The sequence below is a fragment of the Durio zibethinus genome, chromosome 25 (genome assembly GCF_047325235.1).
Source record: "Durio zibethinus cultivar Kanyao isolate XHJ-2024 chromosome 25, ASM4732523v1, whole genome shotgun sequence".
Taxonomy (NCBI): Eukaryota; Viridiplantae; Streptophyta; class Magnoliopsida; order Malvales; family Malvaceae; genus Durio; species Durio zibethinus.
Genome location: NC_143186.1, coordinates 11935345 through 11953586, shown reverse-complemented (window position 1 = coordinate 11953586; position 18242 = coordinate 11935345). Strand labels below are relative to the sequence as shown.

At 32.4% G+C, this 18242-nt stretch overlaps 3 protein-coding genes across 22 annotated transcripts; 2 read left to right on the top strand and 1 right to left on the bottom strand.

Moving 5' to 3' along the window:
* The first annotated feature begins 2756 nt into the window (after window positions 1-2756).
* On the top strand, window positions 2757-5616 carry SWEET2 (Nodulin MtN3 family protein). The gene is made up of 6 exons (XM_022862316.2): window positions 2757-2911; window positions 4295-4331; window positions 4452-4668; window positions 4782-4940; window positions 5050-5169; window positions 5258-5616. Exons 1-6 carry the CDS (start codon window positions 2851-2853, stop codon window positions 5369-5371), a joined length of 708 nt encoding a protein of 235 aa, XP_022718051.1. The 5' UTR covers window positions 2757-2850; the 3' UTR covers window positions 5372-5616.
* A 97-nt stretch (window positions 5617-5713) lies between these two features.
* LOC111276569 (uncharacterized) lies at window positions 5714-7052 on the bottom strand. The gene has a single exon (XM_089754653.1). The coding sequence runs from the start codon at window positions 6686-6688 to the stop codon at window positions 6053-6055; it is 636 nt and encodes a 211-aa protein (XP_089610779.1). The 5' UTR covers window positions 6689-7052; the 3' UTR covers window positions 5714-6052.
* A 669-nt stretch (window positions 7053-7721) lies between these two features.
* On the top strand, window positions 7722-18207 carry LOC111275969 (structural maintenance of chromosomes domain protein). Of its 20 annotated transcripts, XR_016333536.1 has the most exons (9): window positions 7722-7877; window positions 8237-8883; window positions 9053-9219; window positions 9742-9827; window positions 9989-10111; window positions 13588-13686; window positions 15082-15140; window positions 17185-17936; window positions 18034-18207. XR_016333536.1 is itself a non-coding variant. In XM_022861641.2 (5 exons), the coding sequence occupies exons 2-5, from the start codon at window positions 8276-8278 to the stop codon at window positions 10073-10075; spliced, it is 945 nt and encodes a 314-aa protein (XP_022717376.1). In that variant the 5' UTR covers window positions 7722-7877; window positions 8237-8275; the 3' UTR covers window positions 10076-10305. The 20 variants fall into 20 exon arrangements, 5 of the variants coding, with proteins under 5 accessions (XP_022717376.1, XP_022717370.1, XP_022717374.1 ...); XR_016333541.1 differs by lacking the exon at window positions 13588-13686 and having other exon boundaries at window positions 17384-17936; XR_016333534.1 differs by lacking the exon at window positions 13588-13686.
* Window positions 18208-18242: the final 35 nt, after the last annotated feature.

Sequence of the window (18242 nt, the reverse complement as noted above, 5' to 3'; positions counted from 1 at the left end):
ATTCAACAAAGACTACTACCATGACCATTCAAGTTATTGATCCATATTATTAATCCAGAATTAATCTTTTTTTATTCATAAATATTTACTATTTTTATTTGTTTTTGCAATCTATTAGTCTACATCTATTAGACAATGATGAAGTCTTCATTTTCTAAAAAAACAGGAAAAAGTAAGGCATTTAAATTAGCGTTAGCGACAATGGTGACGGTTTAGACTTAGCGACGACGATGGAGACCCAGCTATGAAAGCAATCAGATGATGGAATAAGGGTTTTTTGTTTCAGATGCTTCATTTGCTGGTTGAGGGTTTAGGTATTATAAAACAGAATGGCTAAAATCGAAAAGGATTTATAGTTTAAAATATATCGATTATTGCTTTCTTTTAAATATACGCAGTAATTGAATATATTAATTTTTTTAAAAAAGATCAATTACCATGTTTTTTTAAATAAATGCAATAATTGAGATAAGTAATTTTACTGCATTTTTTTAAATAGACGCAATAATAGGTCCTCATAAAATTATTAAAATATTATTAAATGACCAATTACTACATTTTTTATTAAAAACACAGTAATTGTGTCCAGTTTTTTTTTTCCTTAAATATCAATTACAGTGTTTATTTATTCATTACGCAGTATTTAATCATTGTAATATTTTTATAACATTATCAATTGCTGCATTTATTTAATAACAACACAATAATTGTTCATTGTTATTAATTTAAATTGTACCAATTACTACATATTTTTTTATATAAATGCAGTAATTGGTACATTTTAAAATTTATAAAAAATTATAAAATCTTTCATTTATTTGATGATAAATGTATCATTTGTCATGTTTATTTTTTTTAAACAAAACGAAAGGTTTGTTATGTTGTCAAAGATATTATGATAAAAATACATGATTTTATAAATGCAAATTCCCTTCAACTAAATACAAGAATCTAAAAATGAGATACCTTAAAAATCAAACTTTTCATCGAGGATCACACTTTCCTGAATGTCACACTTTCCCTGGAATTCAAGATTCCGTGAACCATATACCATTTTAGGGTTAAATAAAAAATAGTCCATGTATTATATTTTTTTATCAATTTGATATTTCAATTTTCATTTGGTCATTCATGTCAATATTTCAAACTAACGTCATTAATTAATTTGTTGATATGACATGAACAACCAATAAAATATTGACATGTTTCCAAAAGTTCAGTTAATACCACATCATAAATTGCCATGTCAACATTAATAGAAAAATTTTTCTAAAAATTTTAAAAAATGTTAAAATTTTTTAAAAAATCTAAAATATTTTAAAAATTATACAAAATTAAAAAAATATGAAATCTTTATAAAATTGTAAAAATTAAAAATTTATTAAAACTTTAAAAATAAAAAAAATCTTTAAAATTTAATAAAAATCTAAAAAATTATGAAAAATTAAAAAATCTTAATAAAATTTTTTTTCTTAAAGTTAAAAAACATAAAATTTTGAAATTAAAAAAAAATCTAAATTGTTTTGAAAATTTTGAAAATAATAAAATTCTAAAACTTTTTAAAAAAATATAGAATTTTATAAAAAAATTCTTAAAAATTTTAAAAACTTTTTAAAAATTAAAAATTTTCAAAAATATGAAATATACTTAAAATTTATAAGAAATTAAAAAATTTTGAAAAATAAAAAAATTGAAAAAAATTAAAATTTTAATAAAAATAAAAAATCTTATAATTTCATAAAATATATAAAAAATTAAAATGTAACATTAAAAAAATTTCATAATTTTCAAAAAAAATTTACAATTTTGTTTTAAATTTAGGTTTGTTCAAAAAATTTTAGATTTTTATTATTTTCAACTTTTTTAAAGTTTTTGTGAATTTTTTTAATTTTAAGAAAATTTATTTTATTAAAAAATTTTAATTTATTGAATTTTTTATTAAAATTTTGAAAGTTTTTAAATTTTTATGTTTTCATATATTTTTTACAATTTTTAAATATTACAGTTTTTAATTTTTATTTTTAAAATATTTTTAAAAATATTTTATATATGTTATATTTTTGTGAATTTTTAAAATTTTTTTAATGATTATGTGACAATTAATGTTATATTTTGATTAAATTTTTGATAAGTGTCAATATCTTATTGAAATATTTATATAATATCAATAAATTAATTGACGATGTAATCTTAAATGTCAAAGTGGATTATGCAATAAAAAATTAAATATCAAATTAAAAATTTTATTTTTTAATAATCAAATTGATAAAAAAAATAAAATATAAATATTATTTTTATATTTAACCAACTCTTTATTTGGTTGAAATAATCATTTTGGGTAAGAAATTTTTTTTTATATTTGATACTGAATATATTACTTAAAAAATTTGTCTAAGTTTGGTATTTAAACATATTACTCAATTAAGAAAAAACAATTGGATGCTAAATCAAATATATGCAAAAATAACGAAATTGAGACGGATACTATTATTTTACTTTTCTTTGTTTGTATGCACGTAATGGAGACTGATACTAATAATCTTTTATTAACAATTTGTTGACAGTGACAACTGACATGAAAATTCAAATATCTGGGGACTGTATTTTTCACATGTTTTTGCCAAAACATGGACAATGTTGACACAAGGAAAATCCAACGAGGTAAAAGACAAGAATCTAGAGAGAGAGAAATGGAGCGTTTGATTAGAGAGAGAAAGAAAATTGTCTGAAAAAGTGGGTGGAGAGGGTGCCTTTTTTCTGGGATAAAACATTCACTTTTGCTTCTGTTTTGGTCAGTTTTTCTGTTACTTTTTTTTTAAACTTTTTGTCTGTAAGAAAATTCCTTTTTTGATGTTTTTTTCTATTCCAACGGATACCTTCACTGTTTGCAGAGATGCAGCTGGCGTCGCCGGTAATCTAATCTTCTCTTCTTCATCTTCTTCCTTAATCTGATTCTTTGTTATTTCTTGTAAATTGAATTTCATGTACATTTTTTTTTGTTATAAACTGATTTGATTAAAAGTTCTGTTAATTTTTTTTCATTTTTTTTTGTTGAATTGAAAAAGACCCGTTACACCATTCTTGAAGATTTTTAAGGTTAAGGGTTGATCATGACTCATATTTTTTGTTATAAGAGTCATACTGTTAATTGGGTTTTGTTAAAAGTTGAAGAAAAGCTTGATATTGTTGTTGGAAATGCTAAAATATCTCTCATTTAATTTTTAAAGACGCAGAATTTGTCTTCAAAGGGTTACTGTTTCTTTTTGGGTCAAAAAATGTTGCTTCATTGTTGGGTATAAGTTCATTTTGAGAAACTTGTACTTGATTTCTGGAAATCAGCGAGTAATAGGGAGTTGAGAACAAATATTTCTTGGTTGTCATTTTCAATTTGTTACAACTTTCAAAGTTTTAATTAATTTGCTTTGGCTTTCCATCAAAGAATCCTGTTTTCATTTGAAAGTATACATTTTTTTTTTCATTTATAGCAGGAATTCATTAGATTCCAGCTTAGTTTACTATAATATGAAGTATGAACCTCTCAGCTAAAATTTGGAAAACAGTATTTTCTAATTAAAGAATAAGAGAGCAATTGTTGCTTGTTCACTGTTTAGAACATTCTGGCTTTCCCTTCATGCTTTTTATCATTTCTATGTGAGCACCCCTATTGGCAAATCGAAAGCGTTATGATGCTTAAAACGAACTTTGTGGGTTGGAAAGCATGAAATTTGTATTCGGTTTGATATAATCTTCATTAGCATCTGAAAGTATTTTTCATTTTGTTAGGGAAAGTATTACAATCTTACTATTTAATGTCTATGTCTAAATTTAAATGGAAATGGAAGCACTTCAAAGATTGATCTTTATTGTTTGTACCTTTTTCTTTTGTTCGAAATTCTTTGTAGCATAATATTGAGTTAAATCTTGAGCTATATCTGCTATGAAGAACTTTTAGAGGTGCCAGCGCAAAATATTGCTTGCACCTGTGAAAGTTTGTTGTTGTTCCACCATAAGTCTCTTGGTTCTGAATGGTATCGCCACCTCTGTTAAGGATGCTTTACATGCACCAATGATAGTTATAGAGAAAATATGCCTTTTGGTACTTGATGATAAACCTAAGCTTTCTTAGCCATTTATAATTGTAAATGCCACTTGGTAATTCTTTGTATTCAGTTTGTTGAGGAAATATAGTATAATTACATACTATAAATTGGGAGCTGTTTGCTTTATGCACAAGTTCTGATTGAAAAATCACATAAAAGAACTTCAATCTGATCTTGATCCTTGTTTATTGCAGGGAACATCTTTGCTTTTGGGCTGTTTGTATCACCCATGTATGTTCTACTTCTAATTATTTTTATTCCTGGTTGTAAGAATTTTGTTAGCAAAATGAGTAGATTGTTATATCTTATCCTCTGTTTAGTTTTGTTATGGATTTTCCTTTAACTTTTCAGACCCACCTTTAGGAGAATTATCAGAAATCAATCAACGGAGCAATTTTCAGGATTGCCTTACATATATGCCCTCTTGAACTGCTTGATTTGCACGTGGTATGGCACGCCCTTAATATCTTATGATAATGTACTGGTTATGACAGTCAATTCAATTGGTGCAGTTTTCCAGATAACTTACATTATCCTCTTCATCATCTATGCTGATAAAGAAATAAAGGTTACTTATTCTTTCAAACTTATGTGCATTTGTTGTTGTGGTTTAATTTCTTTCATGAGAGCATTCTCTGTGTTGTTCTGCACTGTCATTCATATGCATTGTGTCAATGGCAGATAAGGATGCTTGGACTTCTACTGGCTGTTATTGGCCTTCTTGCAATCATTATTGGTGGGAGCTTGCAGATAGTTGACAGAAAAGTACGGTGGATCTTCATAGGATTACTAAGTTGTGCTTCTCTCATATCAATGTTTGCTTCGCCATTGTTTATAATTGTGAGTTGATCCAAATGCACTAATACATTTTCTTTCTCTGCATTAGATTGTTTTCTAAAATTGCTTAAATCTTTAATAACATGTTGTCTAACTTGATCTTTGTTCCCAGAATTTAGTAATTCGAACAAAGAGTGTTGAATTCATGCCATTCTTTCTCTCCCTATCTACTTTCTTGATGAGCACCTCCTTCTTCATATATGGCATCTTCAACTTGGATGGCTTTATTTATGTAAGCTTCATCCAACATTGATGACAATTTGTTGTTTCTATATAGAAGTTACCTATTTCTGTGTTAATTATTGCCTATTTATTTTCAGGTTCCAAATGGAATAGGAACTATTTTGGGGATTGTACAACTGTTGTTGTACTTCTACTACAAAAGGATATCCATTGAAGACTCTGAGGAACCACTCATGGTGTCACATGTGTAACAAATGCTTTCTCTGGGAAAGGTAACTGCTTATGCGTTTTGTTTCTATGCCAAGGGTTTTTCAAAGATGTGCAGTTTTGATTTTGAAGCGTATAGTGATGGGAATCTTGATGTATTATTTCATTTGGTGTGTCATTCCAAAAATGTTCCAATTCTTGTGTATTACTTTCATCTGTAACAGACAATATCTATGCTTGTCTGCATGCATGACTATATGAGTGAAGTAAAAAGGTGATTTCAGTTTAAGATTGACTGGACTAGAGATTTGACTTAAGAAGTTATAAATTTGAACTCAAAATGACTTTTAACATAAGTGTCAAACTTAAATAACTCGAAGAATCCAAGATGATCCGAACTTAAAATGATTCAAATTTTTCTTTACTTGAAATAACCTGAGCCGATCAGTTGTCACATCTATTGGCTAAATCATATGAAAAATTTTCTTTTAAAATGAGCAGCTATGGTTGAATTGACTACTTAAAGATGAAATAGCTCTTAAAATAATTATACGTGAAATGCAACGCCTAATGGAATAATTTGTACTTGACTAGAGAAAAGCTCAATCATTCCTGAAAACCTGTTCTTGTTACAACTAGTTAACAAAAGAAAATTAGAGCAGGTCCTTTAATGTTGTTCTCACAACTGCAGTGGGTTTCTCCTGCAAAAGATAACCAATGCTATGTTAGCTGGGAAGGTGCTTGAACTTTCTTTTGAAAAATTGCAGTAAAAATTTTGTTTTAGATATAGCAGAGCTGATCACCTGGGGAATGTTTTGCTGGTCAGAACTTCCATTAATAGAATGATCAAGCAACTGGCCTCTTTCATCATACAAAATGAGTCCACTAAACCGTGGGAGCTCACATTTCTCCCCCATAAGTATCGGTCGCTGCCATACCGGTGAGTCTGAGCTATGACTTCGCCACCCTACACTAGAGTTATACCCTTCCAATCCAAGCAATGTTGCTGGCCTCTCCTCCCAACCAAAGCTTCTCTCCCCCCACCTGTAAGGTCCACTCCACATCACTGAGCCCATCAACACCCTCTTAGCCGAAACGCAATTGCAACTAGGCTCACACCATTTTGCATGGACCCGACCATCAGCGACCAGGTCACGATCAACCGTTCGCTTCTTTTGAGCCTTCTTTTTAAGAACCGTGGCAGCACAAAGCCCGATGACGGCCGAGGCAGCACAAACAAGGAGGACGACTGCTTCTTGAGTTGTTAGCTTCAGTTTCTCCTCTAAACTCCACAATGCTTCCATGGATTCTTGGTGTAGAATGAGAACAAAAAGATCAAGTGAGCTGAAACATAATCGCATATATGATCAAAGAAATCCATTTAGGGGATGATATATCAACTACTTGGGGTGAGTTTCACACGAGAACCACCGCTGGTCGGGGCCTCTAAGCAACGGCCTGCTAATTAACTTGAGTTTAGCCGTTGGAAACATATCCCACCGTTCAAAGCAATAAAGGCTATTCACGAGACATGCAAGGTTGGAATGATGATTTTCTTTATTTCTTTTGTTCCTTTTTCTCTTTTTATTTTCCTTTTTTTTAGTAAAAAAAAAAATAACACTGTTATTTAAAGAAGAAATAATATTACATATGATTTCTTGTGCAAAGAATAAAGTTCGAATCCCCTTCAAGTTAAGATATAATAATAATAATTGTATTGTTAAGACAGGCTTATCTTACATTGTAAGTTTGTAACAATAACTCAATAATAATGGTAAAAATTATAATTGAAGAACTCTATTTTTTTTTTTTTTGGATGAATTTTAATTTTACAGACTCGATTGCATGAGAGTTATCATGAAATTTTGGTCGTAGTTTAATCACAATTATAAAGTTCTAATTGAAATTAGATTTATTAATCTAAGTTATGTAGTTGAAATATTTAAAATAAAATCTATTTGCAGATTTATTTGTTATGATTTAGGAGTTTTTGTTGTGCTTAAACCAAGTTAAAATTTTACAATAAATTTTACGGAACCAGGTTCATGGGATCACCATTTATATAGACATATATTTAAATTTTCTTTTTTTTTTTTTTGAGATTTTATGGATTTCCTAAATCAATTCATTATTATTAACTTCCATTAACAAAGAAAAAGGGCTATATAAAAATTAAATAAAATAATTTCCTAAATTAGAGATCAAATTAAGAATGCCACCCTAACAAAAGGATTCTATAGTTGAAAATATATTGGGGGGTACATTGTATGTTTTGAATACTTTTATGGGTCATTATCGAAATATGTTAAAATTATAGGTGCCTCTACGTTATTTATCCAAAACGTCCTTTTTACTATCTAAAGTAATACTAATGAAGTACAACTTTAAGAATCACAATTAATCAATTTTATTTTATTAAATCCCAAGTCTTAGGGGTTTTCATGGAAACAAGAAAAGAAAAAATCTAAAATATTCTCTATCGGCTTTACCCCTCCCCTCTCTCTCTCCCTCTCTCAGATCAATTCCTTGAGAATTGGTAAAATTTCAAAGGTAAGTAATTTGTATTTTCATGATTTTGTTGGATTTTTTTTAGTTATCTAGTTGATAAATTAATTTTCCTGGACATGAAAATGCCCACTGTTTGGTTCCTCAGAAAGCGATTCTCTCGCTTTTCGCTAAAATTCTCTTCTTCAACAAATAGTCAACTTGAGCCTTTAGGGTTCATATTGAAAATTTTAGTTATAATTCTTATATATAATTTTTTTTGTCTTTAGGTTTCCAGGTAAGGAAACAGCCTGTTAGGTTCAGGATTTAGAATTGCAATTTACTGTAACATTGTGAAATTTGCCTGCTTATAAGTTTCATTAATTTGCTTATTAAGTTCCAAAATTTATTCATTATTTCATTAGGTTTATCGATTTCGCATTGATTTTAAAGGATAAATAGTTATGTCTGCAAGAAATCGTGGGCCACCGCCTCTTCCAATGAAAGGGCCTCCTCATGCTGGACTACTGCCTCCGATTCATGAACCCCCATATGCTAGAGGCCTAGGTCCAATGCCACCACACCCGGCTTTACTTGATGAATTTAGAGAATCCCAATTTGGCTTGGGTCCTAGAGGCCTGCCTCCCCACCCAGCAATCATTGAGGAGCGTCTTGCAGCTCAACTGCAAGAAATTCAAGGCCTCCTGGCTGATAATCAGAGGCTGGCAGCAACTCATGTTGCGTTAAAGCAGGAATTGGAGGCTGCTCAGCATGAGTTACAGCGTATGGCTCATTATGCAGATTCGTTGGGGATGGAGAAGGATGTTCAGATGAGGGAGATGTATGAGAAGTCGGTTCGATTGGAGGCTGATCTTCGTGGAGTGGAGGCTATGCGAGCTGAGCTTGTTAAGGTTAATGCTGATATCAAGCAGCTTAATGCTGTGAGGCAGGATCTTACTGGTCAGGTTCAGGTTATGAGTCAAGATTTGGCTAGATTTACTGGTGAATTGCAACAGGCTCCTGCATTGAAGGCAGAGATTGAAAATGTAAAGCAGGAACTGCAACGTGCAAGGTGAAAATTTGCCTTTTTTTGAAATTCTTTTATGGGATAGTTCTTGTGAGAATAAACAATACTTGTAGGAATGAAGTAGGAGTTTATGTTTGGATCATTTATGTGCCTTTGTTAATTTGTTGTATGGAGTTTGGTTTTCTGATTTTTTTATGTCTTCCTTGACCTTTAGAGCTGCCATTGAGTATGAGAAGAAAGGATATGCTGAGAATTATGAACATGGTCAGGTGATGGAGAAAAAATTGATCTCAATGGCTCGGGAGTTGGAAAAACTTCGTGCAGAGATTGCTAATGCAGATAAGAGAACTCGTTCCGCTGGTAGTACTGGTGGTAATCCTGGTATGTAGACTTTTCATTGAGAGATTTATTTCAGTTCTCTTTTTCCAGCATAAAGGACTTCGTTTCTATGGCTTTTGCTTCACGTTGCTGTTTGAGTTTCATGTACTGGTCTTTCCAGTTTTCTATTTTTATGATATAATCTTTGCTTGCAAGTTAAGTTTTAATGTAGAGGTTGGGTTGGTTTTCAATCTGTCTTGAGGCTGTATGTGCTGTCAATGCTAAGAGCATAGAAAATACATAAATCAGTTTTCAGTAGTTGAGCTAATTTAATCACTGAATCTGCTTTTTCTTTTAGTGTTTTTAATACTTATTGTTATTGGTAGAAGGCCTACGACATCTTATTTAACATATGGTCTAGTTAGTTGTTTGATTAGTTCACCCAGTGAGTTATTATTTTAGTGATGATCCTTTAAGCTTGTGAAGCTTTATGTACTGTTATGGATCTTCTTTTTCTGTTTATGTAACAGACTGATAGTGTTTTTCCTCTGTTTATGAATAATTTTTTTTTTCCAAAATTTCCAGTAGTAGCTGGTTATAATGCAAATTATGGAAACCCTGAAGCTGGATATACTGGAAACACTTATCCTGTCAACTATGGCCTGAATCCTGTAAGTTATGCTGTTTTATGTAGGTGCTCAACAGTGTTTGGTGTATGTGGGCTTAAATTTATATGGACTTGCATGTGAGCTGCATTGATGAGATGTATATGGATTATTTTCTTAAAAGAGTGATTGGGTATTAAGTTTTTCTCCTTGTATTTCTGGTTCAGGGTGGTATGGATGGTTATCCTCAGTATGGACCTGCTGCTGGTTCCTGGGTTGCATATGACATGAAGAGAGCTCAAGGACATCGCTAATGTGATTTTTCAAATCATGCTAAGATGATTCATATGGTACTTCTGGGCAACTTATTAGTTCTCTAGGCTTGGATTTGAACTAATATATTATGATAGGCGCTCTGGAATTGTACCCAAAAAAATTGACAGTTTATATTATCTTGAAATTGCAGTATGCTGTTGTCTGCTTGATAATTATCTGGTGCAAATATTTTCTCATTTCATTTATGATAAAGTATTTGAATTTGATACTTTGTTTTTGGTAGATATTCTTATGAATTTTGAATTTCACCATTTGTTATGTGGAGAAAGATTAGACCTTGAGATGCCCTTTTGAGGCTAGATGTTTGGTTTTGAAAAATAGGAATCATTGAATTCCTGTGACCCATACATATATTGCTGCTGTTGCTTCTTCCTCTTCCATATCTTATGGAATATGGGGTTGTTCGATTGTACTTCTGCTGTTTATTTGTAGAAAAGCCATTAGCTGTCCTGTCTCTAACACAATTTAGCAACATATTGATAAAATTTAGTCAGCCTTCAAGCTTTCCTTTATTGTGTTTTCTCATGGGTTTCTTCCATTTAAGATCACTATTACCTCTATGATGACCTTAGTTCTGTTTCATTTGGTAGTTGTCTTTCCATTGGTTTTCCACCTTAGTTTGACAGCCTTGCTATGCTCACACACTTTTGCTCCATTATTTTTCATATAGTTCCTTAAAAGGTTGCATAATGGATTGTGTAAATAGGCAAGGGGTTTTAGTTTCCATCTGACTGCATATCATTGCTTTTTACTGTTAGGTCCTTAGCCTATTTTACCATAATGCATATAATGCAGAAAAAAAGGATTGAGGAAAACAAATGACCAACAGATTTGGAGCTTTTTCAATGACCTTTTCCATTCTATTTCTGGATAATATTGAGTCTGTTTTGATGTTTTCCTTGGTTTTTGCGCCATTGATTCAGTTAATTTAGGTTCTCTAAAGTTTTTCTAAGTTGTGGGCAGTTTAATAAATCCTTTGTATGCTAGACATGCCTCTGGTGTTGCTCTAAAAATTCCAGTTTGAGTAGGATTATATTTCTGGGTATTCCCAAATTGTTTCTATTTAGTTTTTTGTATATTAGGTAGAAGTACTTAAATTTGTTCTCTAATTTGGAGCTTAGTTTTGTATAGTCTTTCTGTTTAACTGAGAATAAGATAATAGAAGTATGTTCTGGCAACTTTTTCCTGCAATTAAGAAGTGATTGCTAGGTTTGTTGCATCTTGTTTATTTATACCAGAAATTAGCCTTAAGACCTTTTTCTTGATTGTGCCATTTGATCTATATACTAAACTCTAGATTCCCAGTTATATGTAAGAATGGTGCAAAACTTTATGATTTGCACCAAGTAGGAGCACATTGTTGCTCCAATTCATAATTTTCACTTGCTTTGGCAAAATTGTACTTTTATATTATACGATTCTTGATTCATTTTCATCTATAATTTTATGGGATTGATTGGGTGTGTCAAGAAAACAATGTCAAGATCATATATGTTCTTTTATTGTTCGCTGATCATATGCCTTTCCTAAGCTCAGCTTACATAGATTTATAGGTGATGTCACCTATAGGAACGACTGAGGGTTGTGATATAGAAAGCATTAATTGGACACTTTTTTTTTTGTTGGTAGATTGACTGGGGAGAATTATTTGTGCTGGTATAAATTCTAGGATACAAGTGAGATCAAGTAGCTGAGACCTGGAGTTCCTATAAATGTAAGAGCAGTAGAATTCTTACCAGTTTTATCTGGTTTCCACTGGCCTGCCTTTTAGTATTTATTTACGAAGTCTGCCACTTAGGTTACTAGAGCACTTCATCACAGTTTGTGACCATTTTTTTTGGGGATTATTGCCACCTTTATCAGAGATTTTGAAAGGATAGTAGAACCATACTTTACCATGGTGGCTACCCTCAGGCCTCCATTGCTTGGATCACTGTTGTAATTGTACCAATTATACCAGACTGGCATTTCTTGTCATCTGGTAGTTTGGTTATATTGACTATCTGATTGTACAACATATATCATGTTTTTGTTATAATAAATAACATTTGTCTTAGTTTTGTATTTTGGTTCCATTTTAATCTGGGCAATACGTAAACATCCTAGCCCTACTTCCTAATCTTTACCTAACTGCGAAGTTGAAAGCAACAACTCAGCAGAGTATACAAATCCTTATTTCAACTCTGTGAAATTCTGTATAAATTTGCTTCTGAAATTTATTCCTTAGTTTTTAATATCTTACCTATGGAACCAGGATCCAGATCATAAGATTAGACTCTTTTTTTACAAGGCTAACAAAAGAACCCACTTGCCTCAAACTTAGTCACATGGGATAGGACTGGACATATATGGTTGTTGGATTGAGTAACGGTATTTAAGAATGATCTGGCAATAAAGCAGGTAATGAAGTAATTCAGCTCAGACTATGACCATGTAAAATATCTGACTTTGAAATCCGTAGACTGTATGTCAGTGTTCAGATAAGACTATGCCATTGTATGATTGAAGGAATATGTGCTTTAGGATTTCTTTTTATATTCTTATCTATATAGCAGTGGATTCTATATTCTCTATCCTATAGTATGTCAAGTTTCTTGAACTGAATCTGTTCATAATCTTAATGGCTTCCCTCTTGATTTCACATCACATCTGAATTTAACAGCCTTGGTTGCCTGTATGGAAGCATTGGTACTGCTGCTGATATTGCAGCTGCTTCTTCACCTTTAAAAGCAAATTGCTCATATTTGTGTATGTATATCATATATCATTGTTACCATTTTCTCCATAATTTATGTACTCATATTTCCATGGGTGAAAAATCAAAGTGCCAAGTTGTGAATTAAATGTTTTCTCAGTAGCTAATTTTCTGCTTACTAGTTAGTGTTCTTCCCATTTCTTTTTTGCTTTATGCTTTTTATTGCCCTTTTGGGTCTTAGAGCAATGAATTTAAGACAAGTACTTGGCTAGTCTTTAACTTTTGTTGCTTCAGTGAGTAATAGGCTGTTTCTTTCTCAAGAAGTCATATTTGAATTTTAATTCAGCCCTGACTGGTCTTTGGATAAGTTGCTCGCTACTGCTTGGTTTTAAGAGCTTACTGGACTCTGGAAGATTTTATTAGTTGTTTTATGTAAGCGTGCAATCTCTAGTTGAGTTTTATAACTCAAATCTTATGCTCCATGGAAAAATTGCCTTTTGGTGTGCTTGTAAAATTCTAGTCTACTTCCTCTCTCTCTCTCTCTCTCTGTCTGTCTGTCTGTCCGTCTGTCTGTCTGTCTGTCTGTCTCTCATACTACTACTAGTTTACTAGAACGAAATGGATTTCTGCTGATTACTCAACTGAAGTGGATGGAGCAAATTGTAGAGAATAGAGGAGTTTGTCATGGATTGGAAATACCTCAATACCTTTATTGTGTGAAAGTGGCGTCAAGATAAACTCTCTTACACTTCTTTAAGGGATTCCATCCATGTCTTGTTCAATTTGGAAAAACAGTGACTTAAGTGCTGGAAGAAGCTTATTCATTGCATGAGTTATGCGACACATTGCCAAGACATGGTCAACAAGATGATGCAGGATGAGTTTTCTGGTCAAGTAAGTGATGTAAATTTCTGAGAAAATCACCTTCTTTTCATTTTTTTTTTTCCATTGTTTTTGTTGTTGTTCAAAGATTTTCATTCTTTTTGCTCTTTTAGACACATAGTTTGCCAAATTAGTAAAATTTGTATGGTGCTGCAATCCATGGTTGAGTAGTGCCTTGTGACATTCCTAGATTATTGAATGTTTGACTTTCATATTGAGAAGGTTTGATGTGTCAGTGTGAGCTGCAGTGATGGTTTCATTACTTGTTCCATTGTAGCTATTTTGGAATACGTCTTATGCTGTGTATTGCCTCTTTGCAATAGTTTTCTGAATCGGTAGCTATTAGCGAGTGGATGACGCTTCTGTTCATTTAGTTTGTTATGTAAATACGCAGCAGGCTTGGTTTGTGCTTCTTGTATGTAAGTTTTAGTAGACACTCACCTATTTGGTCTCAGAGCAAAGAATGCTGGAAGCATAATTGGAGGGACCACTTGAGGAGGGGGTGATTGAGGGATTTGTGGTGAAGAGTCAAGGAAGTAACTTGTTATGCATCATGTAGAAGTAAAGTGCAGTATAAGTAATTCCTGGTAGGAAAGTAGGGGCTGCATTTTCAGCTTGAACTCTAGGTGTTATATAGCTGGCTTATCATGAAGAAATGCAAATGGTTTAAAGTGTCTGCCATCTTGTATGGTTAATAATTGTAGAAAAAGCTAAAGCTATACCTTAAATTGGCTGTCTTTTAATTTTTATGGTAAGATTAGTTCCCTTCCTGGATTTGAAACTTACATGTCTTTGGCATGAAAATTGTATGATTTTGCTAGAGGTTTTATTTGAGTAGATCAAAGGGCATACGCCATTCTTTTCTGAAAGCGTATATATCATTTTGCTCTGTCGTTTTGGATGTAGTACCATAAAATTTTCTGAGCTGTGTCAGCTATAACATGTGATAAAAATTGCATTAACCTGTGGCTGCTGTTCCCGCATCTAAGCCTGATATTTCATATCGTCTTCATATTATATCACTTTGTTGTTCCCTCCTTGCCAGGCATAGTTATATGCAATTATGTTATATTTTATTGATTTATCAGCTATCAAGAACTTACATGACTGCTTTCTTGGTCATCATTGGTAGTATTCAGTCAAATATTGTAAATTTTAACTGTCCATTTCATATTCGATTAGTGGCTTAAGGAAATAAAATGTGGTGCTATCTATCTTGATAATTATTATCTCCTCTTTCTTGCTCCCCCTTTTCTTTCTAACGTATCCCGTCCCTAGTTACTCAACAATTACATGTCATATTCTTTTTTATTTTTCAACGTTTAAATATTTATGCTTACACATTTTATAATACTTTATCTGAGCTATTTACATACTAATTTAACTTTTTCTATATTTCCCTTTCAGGTTTACAAACTTGTACCCTGCAAATTTTCTGCTTCAGTGATTATCCAATGATGCATGAGGTATGTTAGCTAGCACTGTAGACATTTCATTGTTTTGCATAGTTGGATATCACTAAAAGAGTCCTAGAAGATATTTATATGTGTAGTTTTCTTTTGAAGGATTGAGCTCCTAGTAGCAAGCCAGGTTGGTTGATCGCAGAAGGCCATGTAGATAGTGTCCCTTCTTGTGTAGCTTTTTTAATGTCAAATAGCCTATCAATAATAATCATTATAGCGGGCTGGACTTTTATTTGAATGAAGATTGCAAATAGGCTTTACATCTTCTAAATTAGTAATTATAGTTTTCTAAACAAACCTGCCCACTGTTAAATATATGAAGTCCTCCTAAGGTTAAGCTATCTAATTTTTTGTGGCATGATGAATTCTAGCTACATTATGCATTTGTAGATAAAAGACACCTAGGGCATTTCAAGAAGAGTTGCAGCAACATTAAGGAATAAATACAGAAGTTGGAAAACATAAAAGACACCGAGGTGTTATGCATATCCTTGCCTTCCGGCGGCATTTGTAGATAAAAGACACGTAGGCTATTTCAGGTAGAGTTGCAGCAACATGGGGAAAATATAAACAAATGTTGGAAAACATAAAACAAACCTAGAATTTCAGATGCTATGCATGTCCTTGTGATCCAACATTTGCAGAAAACAGTTGGCTTACCTAAAACTGTTTCAATCTCTTTCCTATGGGATGAAAGTTGTACCTGAATAGAGGTCCTTGTGAGATGCAAGAAGGCAATCCAAGAGGTTTACAATTTCCTCCATAAATAACAAGTCTTCCTCATTGAGAGGATGACTAATGTTAAAATGATTAGGCAAATCACGTAAACAATATCAGGTTCAAGGTTTCAAAGGAGGGAAAGTGGCTTAATGGCACAAGCATGTGTTTCCTAATATTGAAACGATTAGGCAAATCCCATAAATGATATCAGGCTCAAGTTTTGATACGAGGGACAATGGCTTAATAACACAAGCATGTATTTCTTAGAAGAAAAATTTTGCAAACATTCAAAATGTGTGCAAACTAGCTCCTATAGCCCTACTATTTATATTTGCTACAAGTTTATGGTCCCTATAGCAAGACTAATTCCCAATTGCCTTGTTTTCTGTTGCCACCAATATCACTTATCAGTAAACACCAAAACTGTGATTACTACTTCAGTATGAGGATGAAAAACATATATCAGCCTAGCTAGAACTTTACATCTACTTTCTAATATTCAATAAAATTTTCAGGACTTCTTGTTACTCTTTTCACTTAATTTAGATATACATCTTATAAAAATTTGACTCTGATTCTATGATCATATATCATACTCCATTTTTGAAGTGTTTGCCTTTAAGACACTTTAAATATGAGACAATAATACCCATATTTACCAAAGAGTTAGAGATTCAAGATCATACCCTAGCCTTAGGTAGATAAAATCATCAAGTGTTAATGATTTTGACCAAGATTTCACTTTCCAATTGCATTTACTCCCAAATAATGTTAGCTGTTGGTGCAGAGAAAAAGGATTATTCTGTTGTGTTCCTAATAGTTCCAGGCAAACTTTTACAAATTCTGCCTATATGGCTCATAATGGGCTTAGAGCTCGGTAAATAAGCAATTTTAGTATTTGAATTTCACGTAAATGGCCATATTGTTCTCAAAATTGGTTTAGATTTAGTTGAGAGAGGCAGAGAGATTGATAAATGAAGATAAAATCCTTACTAGGGAGTAACATAGACTTAACTAAGCAGCTTAGATCATAAATTCTCTACTAACTCGTGAAACAAAATCTTGAACTGCCAAAATTGAAATTGTAACAAAAAAATTCGATGGCTGTGTATCATAGCATATTTCAAAGGTCATTTATGACTTGATTAACTATTCACATTCACTTGGCAAAGTGCCTTTGAAATTTAAACCATGGGCACATATTCTTTGCAGTTACACCCTAAAGTCACCTCAAAATTATTAATTCAGTACAACGCATGACTTTTTTTTTTTCTAAATGCTTTTATGTTGGTTAACCTATATTGATGAATTGAACTCTATTTTCTAGGTGTTGATGTCTTCAACACTAGGCAGTACCTCTATTTTGATAGCTTTTGTGCCTTTCAGCTGGAGAAAACTCTAGCATATTTAAGTACTATGTTTGAGTTTGAAGACAATCATTTTCTTGGCCATGGAGCATAATGGCAAATTTTAGTTGTAACTTGATGCTAAAGGAATTATCAGGATTCCTCCGATTTTTCTTTCAGAGCTAAAGTCTTTTCAAGATCTTCTGCACATGCCCTTGCTTTTGGTGGCAGTGAGAGCTTTAGATTTGGTTCTATGTATTGTGTCACTGCCGATTCACAGGGCTTCTTGGGGCAACAGAAAATACCAGAAGATCTATAGGGTTTTGGTTTCAGTAATTTCACGAAACCACCAAATATCAATGCTATCTCAATTCTCAAGCTCATGGTATGAGGTGGTGACAGGGATGATAACTTTGCTGTGGTGTGCAACAACTTTTTTAAGCTGTAAGACAGATGATCCAGTGAATGAAGGGGGACTTTCTTCTGGTCACTAGCTTTTATCTGATCTGGCTATTATAACTAGAGATATTTCATGATGTTTTCCAGTTCAAAGAGATGGATGGGTGTATCATGTTGAAGCCTTTGATAAGCTTTTATAGGTCAGAAGAAATCTGCCGCTGCTGTTTCGGATGAGTGGTGTCAAATTTTTAGGCCCTTCCAAAGCTGTGTACTCAACAACTAATTTCTACTGTCCACCTTTGACATGTTTCGAACACAGACAGGGCACACCCTGGTATGCAGCTAACACTAGTTTTCCATTAAGAGGTGCCATGCAAACATAAATTCTTCACCGACTGGTGAAAATAATGTCTCTACTCCCTATTTTGCAGGGAAGTGTATGAAAATTGCTGCTGTCTTCCATTACCAATAGACCAGGCAATTAGCGTCTTGAATTCGGATCGTGTTAAATTATGTGTCACAACCAAAGTCTAAATGAAAAACACAAAATATATATTTTTTGTTTTCTTAAATCAATATATGATTTTTGTTAAAATTTTGCATCATTTAATTACGTGTTGTGCTCTTTAAATTGTCAGTT

Coding starts and splice junctions, on each gene's coding strand:
- LOC111276569 (XM_089754653.1), bottom strand. CDS start 6,688: ATGCGATTATGTTTCAGCTCACTTGATCTTTTTGTTCTCATTCTACAC.
- LOC111275969 (XM_022861635.2), top strand. CDS start 8,276: ATGTCTGCAAGAAATCGTGGGCCACCGCCTCTTCCAATGAAAGGGCCT. Junction 9,220..9,741: donor TAGTACTGGTGGTAATCCTG/GTATGTAGACTT, acceptor CAAAATTTCCAG/TAGTAGCTGGTTATAATGCA. Junction 9,828..9,988: donor TCAACTATGGCCTGAATCCT/GTAAGTTATGCT, acceptor TTTCTGGTTCAG/GGTGGTATGGATGGTTATCC.
- SWEET2 (XM_022862316.2), top strand. CDS start 2,851: ATGTTTTTTTCTATTCCAACGGATACCTTCACTGTTTGCAGAGATGCA. Junction 4,669..4,781: donor ATGCTGATAAAGAAATAAAG/GTTACTTATTCT, acceptor TGTCAATGGCAG/ATAAGGATGCTTGGACTTCT. Junction 5,170..5,257: donor ACTTGGATGGCTTTATTTAT/GTAAGCTTCATC, acceptor ATTTATTTTCAG/GTTCCAAATGGAATAGGAAC.